This window comes from Neltuma alba, unplaced genomic scaffold (assembly GCF_004799145.2).
Source record: "Neltuma alba isolate B1F8T4 unplaced genomic scaffold, ASM479914v2 tig00011488_pilon, whole genome shotgun sequence".
Taxonomy (NCBI): domain Eukaryota; kingdom Viridiplantae; phylum Streptophyta; class Magnoliopsida; order Fabales; family Fabaceae; genus Neltuma; species Neltuma alba.
In genome coordinates this window covers 135899-143293 of record NW_021636157.1, presented here as the reverse complement: position 1 = coordinate 143293, position 7395 = coordinate 135899, and the positions used below count along the sequence as shown (strand labels likewise).

Below are 7395 nucleotides of genomic sequence, written 5' to 3'. Positions count from 1 at the left end.
AGCCCGAAGAATGATCAGGCTGAAAAATGTAGGCCGTTGCCTAGCCCTATCCATAAAAAGCCCTATTAAGTTCGGGTTGGGCAAATGCGAGTTGGGCAGGGTGGGCTTTCATGCCCAGCAAGTCAATATGCTATATTAATTAACTAATTGTTTATGTCCCTCGCAATAATGTAATATAACTTTATATTAAAATAGTAATTTGGCTTTAATTTTGTTATTACTAATTAATATATTATGAAATTACTTTTTGTAGTAGCTAAGAGGAGTGGATTATGACAAAAAAATGTTGTATGTATATTTTATTAAACTTAATTGTTTTTCTAGTTTCTAACTCTCAAAATCATTCAAAAATAAATAAGTATAATAAACATTGAATATTAATGCAACAGTGCATTTGATTCCGAAATAAATATGAGGCAAATAAAATATATAAATAAAATTATATATATTTTTGCTGGTAGGGCTAAATGGGCAGGACAGCATACCATGCCCAATACCCAGCCCTGCCCAACAATTTGTCCAGCCCAAACATGTCTAATAGTTCTTTCAGGCCATTTTTTTTTATGGTGGGCTGGGTATTTTTTTTAGTGGCATAGCGGGTAACTAGGCTTTATGAACACCTCTAAAACTCATCTACACCGAAAACTGAAACGAAATATTTCCATAAATTCAGTTTGGTTAATTTCTATTGATTGGGTTTCGTTTGGTTTTGAAAATTCACTCAATTTGGTGAAAATCGAATCAAAAACAGAATGCTCAACCCTCTAGTCGGTTGCTCCAAAAGAAGGTGAACGGTGCTCACATGCTTAACCAGTTTCAGAAGGCATCGTATCAGGATTCAAACAAAGGAAAGGGTTTTCAAGGTTTTAAGCAATCTTCTCTTGTAAATCCCCTTGTGCTTGTCAAACAAAAGATATGGGTAGAGCTAAAAAAGGCCCCAAGTTTGCTGTCACGAAGAAGCTTGTCACCACCAAAGCAATCAAAAAGTGAGGTAAGTCCCTTTTTTTTTCCTATGCATGTTCCTTGGAGTTTCATAGTTATTTAGTATGTATGATTTTTTTTATGAATTTTATATCGTGCTGAATTCAGCTATAAAGAAGAGGTGTTGTGATATGTGGTAAACTGGTAATAGTATTAGTAGGGGCAAGAAGGTAAATGGGAAATGGGTAGTGGACTAGTGGTCTATAAATAGGATGTTAGAAATTATACCGGGTGTTGATTGAATACATATTTTACTGTTTACTCTCTGCTCTCTCTTCTCTCTCTGTTTACCTTTAACAAAGGTATCAGAGCCTTTTGTCTGGTCCATGGCGCCACTGCCGGACATTCGATCCTCTGCATGCATTGATGATTTGGAGCATCGACTTGAGCTCCAGCAAGTCTCCCTTGATGCTATTCACTCATGCTTAGACCAACATGCTCTGGCTATCAATGATCTGAAATTATCAGCGAGTAGGTTGGATGAATATCTCCAAGTTATTCTTGCTCAAATCTCCTATGTCTCATCAGATCCGGTCACTGACTCAGACGAAGGGGGATCTACCTCTATTCTGCTCGTCGAATCACATGAGAAAAATGGAGATGAAGTTAGGAACGATTCGAATCTGTATGAAATCGTTGCAACCGAAAACAAAATAGCCAACGATGATGATATGAACAACGTGACCAATGAGAACCAGGACACGGAAGCTGGTGCAGAAACAATGGTGGAGTCGAAGGCCAACGCAAAAGTTGAGAGAGTTGAAGAAGTTACTGTGATTTCGAAATGCACACTTTCTGTCGATGACAAGCTGAAGGATCTCAACAACGAGAAATTAGACGAAGCTATGAAGGAATCATCTCAACATGACAATGTAGCTGTAGTCGTGAATGGCAAGACTCAAATCGATGAGGCTAAAGCAAATCAAGTAATACGTGAGAATGACAAGAAGATGGGAACAGATCAACAAATGAAAGAACCAGCGCCTCTGCTTAGTTGCAGGAGTGATGATGGATTCCGGCATTATGGGATGCTCTACCTTCGTCAACGATTCTTCCTAGCGAAACAGTTACTATACCTTCGACGCTGTTGGGCTTTACACAAGAGGGCACGCCCATCCTTCTCTATTCCCAAGACGTCACAAATGTCTTCTCTGTTTGCTGCTCGAACTACTGATTTTGGGACCTCTAGGTCTTCTTCCATTTTGGGACCGAAGTTCGGCCCCCTTCCATAGTCACTTGGGGATGAGTCCAAGTTGCAAGCCCTTATAGCTCCTTCTGTTTTTTTTCTGTTTCCTGCGAACACCTCTGTGTCTGTGTCTTCTATGAATACTCTTCTGCAGGCATCTTGTTCACATTTGTTGAAGGCCACTAAGCAGATTCCATTCATTACAGAGGTCAAAACCTTGAGTCCAGGTCCAGGCCACTGCATAACTGTTGCGTTTCATTACCGTGCTGTCACACCATTATTGCTGTCTAGCACTGCTGCTGATGAGAAGTTTTTCGTAGGAGGAATGGAGAACACACTGGCCGACCTATGCATCAACGACCCTATGCGAACTCCAATGCATTCGTCGGAGCTATTTGCGTTATTCATCAAGTGGAGGGATTCTGATCGAACGGCTGGAAGTGAGTTGTTGATTGATGAAGTCAGAGATCAGCTCAGCAAGGACGGAGATGGTTTTACATTCTGGGTGGGTAGGGCTGGTGCTGAAATCGGGTTGAACCCAAACACTAAAGGGATTAATGTGATGCTGGCTTTTGTTGAATTTACGGGGAGTAAAGAAATGGGCCTGTTGGGGCATCTTTGGGGTGGGACGTCTGTTTCCTTGCCCGTCTTATTGAACCCGAAAATCTTTACCCAAGCCAAAGAGCTTCGTTATTCGCCTTTCGAGTTTTTCGCTTCCATCTCAAAGGTGATGTGGTGCGGAAGTTTACTGCAGGTAGAGCCCAAAATTATAGCGATTGAAGCAAAGGAACTTTTTGTTTCTAAGGAATTCCTTGCTTCTATCAAAATTGGGGAAGGTGTGTCTGTGGCTTTGTGCTTGACCATGGTTGTTGCAGCTGCAACTTTCATCATACCATTGGGCCTGATCTTCTTAGCCTTTGTTCTTGTCATTAATCTCATCACCGCGGCAACGTGTTATGTCAATAGGATTGTAACAGAATTGTTATGGCTGGAACTGGAAGTTGTATGGATTTTTGGTTTGTATGCAACAGTTAAGGGTCGATCATTTACTGATAGTGAAACCTTTCGTATGATGGGTAAGGAGCATGCACTTGTCACCTGCAATCATGGCTCAACATTCTGGTTGCCTTGGAAGCACTCTAGCTGTGATGGGGGAAAAAAATGCTGCTGGCAATTGGTTGGGAAAGGTGCTTTACTGACGATGGTCTCGTTCACCAATTATGGGCCTTCTACTCGTTTGGTTTTAGCATCAAGTGCAACAATGGAATTGGGATTTGAAGGAAAGCTGCAACAAGTTTGGGTTTTCATGTCCTTTTGTTTTTGTTTCTCCTTCCAGTCTTAGCAACTTATGATCTTAAAAAAAAAAAAAAAAAAAGAAAAAAGAGTGCCTTACCCCACTTACATGTTTTAATTTCCACTTTTGTACTGATCCTTGAGGACAAGGATCTTTTGTTGGGGGGGAGTATATTGATATGTGGTAAACTGGTAATAGTATTAGTAGGGGCAAGAAGGTAAATGGGAAATGGGTAGTGGACTAGTGGTCTATAAATAGGATGTTAGAAATTATACCGGGTGTTGATTGAATACATATTTTACTATTTACTCTCTGCTCTCTCTTCTCTCTCTGTTTACCTTTAACATGTTGAACCCTTAGAAGAAGGACCTTAGCAAGGAAAAACTGCCCAGAAACGTGTAAGCACAATTACTGACTAATCTTTGAATGTTAAACCTTATAATTATGAGACCTTGTTTTTTCGTGACATTTGTTTTGATTTTTATTATGAAGCCCTTATTATCCTTCGTCGCTGTTCTTTGCGCACAACACTGAATTGGGACCTCCTTATTGTGTTTTGGTCGATACCAACTTTATCAATTTCTCCATTCAGAACAAAGTGAGTGCGCCTTTTCTCAATTTTAATCTTTTTTCGCGGCTTTCATTCTATGGAGTCCTGCTTATTATTAACTTAGTTCTAAGGGAATGGTGTGGTGTCTCACTTAAACTTTTCTTTTGATGCAGTTGGACTTAGAGAAGGGAATGATGGACTGTTTATATGCAAAATGTAAGTTTTAAGCTGGCTGCTATCTGTACTCTGTTAATTTATTCATTTGGTGAATTTTATGTGTGGCAGTACAGTCATGGGTTCTAATCCATTTATTCGCGATTAAATTGCTTTTATAGGCCCTTTTAGGGGGTAAAAGATGCCATTGATTGTTTGGTTTCTGAGTAAAAATTTTTCTTGTTTCTATTCATACATTCATACTTCGTGTATTTTGTCATCTCGGTACTCCTTCAATCACAGATTGTGTCATGGCGGAGCTCGAGAAATTAGGCCAGAAATATCGTGTGGCTCTTAGATAGATGTTTTGTCTTCTACATTCATATAAATTATTTGATATTTGATTGTCGTATATTCTCATATTCTAGCTGCAATTGTAAGATCAAAATTATTATTGGCATCCCTAGTATGTCCTAGTTTATTGCATGTTTATAGTTTGCTATTTTGAGTTATTTGCTTGTGCTTTGGCTTAATTCCACTTTGCCCTTTGCAGTGTTGATGTGTCAATTTGCTCACATAAGGTTTATATCTTTAGTTTCCTGTCTACTTCAAAATGATAAATTCACGAGTTGAACGTGACTGTGTTCCTAATTCCTTGAAAAATGTTACACCAATGTTTGCGGAGTAGACACCTTGCTGCTTCAGGTAATAAAGGACTACGCCACAATGAACTAAATAACATTTTTGAAACCTCAAAGCGATAGCTTGTAAATCCAATGAATTTCTCTACTTATTTCTTCCTCACCATAGTTGTTTGCCACTTCATTGTGTAATTATTAACCATTTTTATCATACAGGCAACCACATAGCTCAGTAGTCACTGGTAAAGAAAACCTACTAACTTCTTTGTTCTAGTTCACTTTCTGAGTAACTGATTTATCAAATATTGTTCCATCTATGTGGCTGGATTGCAAAGGATCCTCGATTTGATAGGTTACCTTGTACTCACAAGGGGACCCACGCAGATGATTGCATTGTTGAGAGAGTTACTGAGGTCTGATTTATTTTGTAATTTCTATTTGGAAATATGAGTTCATTTGTTAATTTCAAGCATGTGAAACATATCATTCATATTATACAGAGATAGGTAGCCTTTATGTGAGAGATCATTGGAAATTTAGGATTTCTTACCGTCTTTTTTCTCTGTCTTGGGCATTAGAGGAGGGGGTAAGGGTTTGAATCTCTTAGCGGCGTGCTTATCTACCGGAGAGCTTTCTAGAAAGTGGTAGATGGTAGATTCCATGGGTAGATATTGGCTGGGTGGCAATTGTTTTCTTGGTATTATCTGACATGCTTCTGAAATCTTAATTGCTTATGCTGTATTTTAGTAGTTAACTGGTATCTGTCTCTATCTTTGATTCCGATTTAAATTGATTCAAGTGGGTATTTTTATTGTAGTGTGACTTGGGGCATGTGTATCTGCTGCTTTATTATCATTCTTTTTATCCTGTTCACCACAAAGCTTTTTGTTGGTTGCAGTTTAGGTGCTTCATTGTTGCAACATGTGATCGAGATCTGAAGTGAAGGATCCGCAAGGTAAAGTGGAGAATTGTTATCCTACTTTCCATTGTTGAAAATTGGACCTTAATATGTGAACTTGGTTTTGTTGCAGATTCCTGGCGTACCTATCATGATCACTGAACACAAGTATTCAGTTGAGCGTTTGCCTGAGGCAACAATTGGGATGGTAAATATGTATTAAAAGCTTTGCTTACAAACGAAGTGATAATTGAGTATCTAATAGATATTTCACATTTGATTTGCCATGTGAAAATTATTACCTTTTTTTTAGTGCAAAGGGCAAACCAAATGTGGTCTAGGTTTTTGGAATATGATAATCTCTTAGTCCTCCTAAACTCAGAGTTCTCTCAAATGAAATAAAATACAAGACTTTGGTAGTTGATAACAAGTTCCTGATTATCTAGTCAATAGTGTCTAGAAAATGATCATCAATCCACTGGGCAATTTAAGACCTTTTTTTCACTTTTTTTTAAGGCATTTTTACTATCTTTACCTCTACTAAGCTGACTTCACATTTGTGGCTCTCAATGCAGCTCCAAGAATTTGATTATGTGGATTGATGGTTAATCCATAGCAGGCGATAGAAGTGAATCTCCATTGATGGGAGCTTGATCAATCTCCTGTTTTTTCGCCTAACATAAAACATAATGAAGATGTTGTCTGGTAAGTGAATCTCAGGTTGGATTAGTGCTCCAAGAATACGAGCAGAGACTTGGGTTCAATCTATTATTCGATGTAACGGGAAAAAAAAAAAATCATATATGGATAGATGTTTTATTATCATGGATCAACGTTAACGAATAATATCTTCGACGTAGATTATTTTATTTTATTTTGGTTCGAAATAATGTCATACCAATTCCTTTTTGTTCACTGCGTTGAAAGAAGTTAAAAGTAGCACGAAAATGTTTTTCTTCGATTATGAATCTTGATGAGACAAGTTTTGAGTTTGAGATTTTAGACTTCAGAGGAACAAATTAGGTGGTTGTATTTGATATTTTTACCCTTTTGAATACATCAGACAATTTTTGCTGGACGTGATGCCAGATGATAAAATACCCTAGAAGATCTCACACTTAAGTAAATAGTTTTTTTATCCAAATTATTAGTTTTTAAATGTTTTTTTTACTAAATAAGAATAATTTGGGAAATTTTGAAAAAAAAATACTTATTGAATTTTAAAATTTCAAATCAGTCTTGTTTACTATACTTAAATAGTAATTCACTACACTTGAAAGTTAATGACTATATTTTTGTGATAATTCGGGATTTTGAAATTGAAAAATATATTTTTGGAATCATCTTGAACATATTTTGTTGAGAATTATTTTTACAAATAAATAAAAAAATAGTTTTCAATTGGCATTTTCAAATGGGAAAAAGATGATAAAATATCTTAGAAATTGTTAAAAGACAAATCAATATAGGCAAATTTCAAAATTCCAATTCAGACTCCTTGTACTATTTCGGAGTTCTCAAATCTTGCGAAATTAACCAAATACCCTTCATTATTTTTTTCTTTTGTTTTTTTTTTTAATTCCCAACTCAGCACCCTTGGCTAGTTTTTGGCCCCCGATGGTTGGCCACCGAAACGTGGCAACGTATCACTAAAACTTTGATGACTAGTCACTAGAGTTTCGATGATTACTA

General features: G+C 37.3%; 1 protein-coding gene across 8 annotated transcripts; it reads left to right on the top strand.

Moving 5' to 3' along the window:
• The first annotated feature begins 624 nt into the window (after window positions 1-624).
• On the top strand, window positions 625-5909 carry LOC114714177 (rRNA-processing protein FCF1 homolog). Of its 8 annotated transcripts, none has more exons than XR_003737422.1 (6): window positions 3808-3859; window positions 3954-4059; window positions 4185-4227; window positions 5141-5218; window positions 5704-5760; window positions 5837-5909. XR_003737422.1 is itself a non-coding variant. In XM_028898888.1 (4 exons), exons 1-4 carry the CDS (start codon window positions 916-918, stop codon window positions 5706-5708), a joined length of 225 nt encoding a protein of 74 aa, XP_028754721.1. In that variant the 5' UTR covers window positions 625-915; the 3' UTR covers window positions 5709-5903. The 8 variants fall into 8 exon arrangements, 1 of the variants encoding a protein (XP_028754721.1); XR_003737421.1 differs by having other exon boundaries at window positions 5080-5218; XR_003737420.1 differs by having other exon boundaries at window positions 5022-5218.
• The last annotated feature ends 1486 nt before the right edge of the window (window positions 5910-7395 follow it).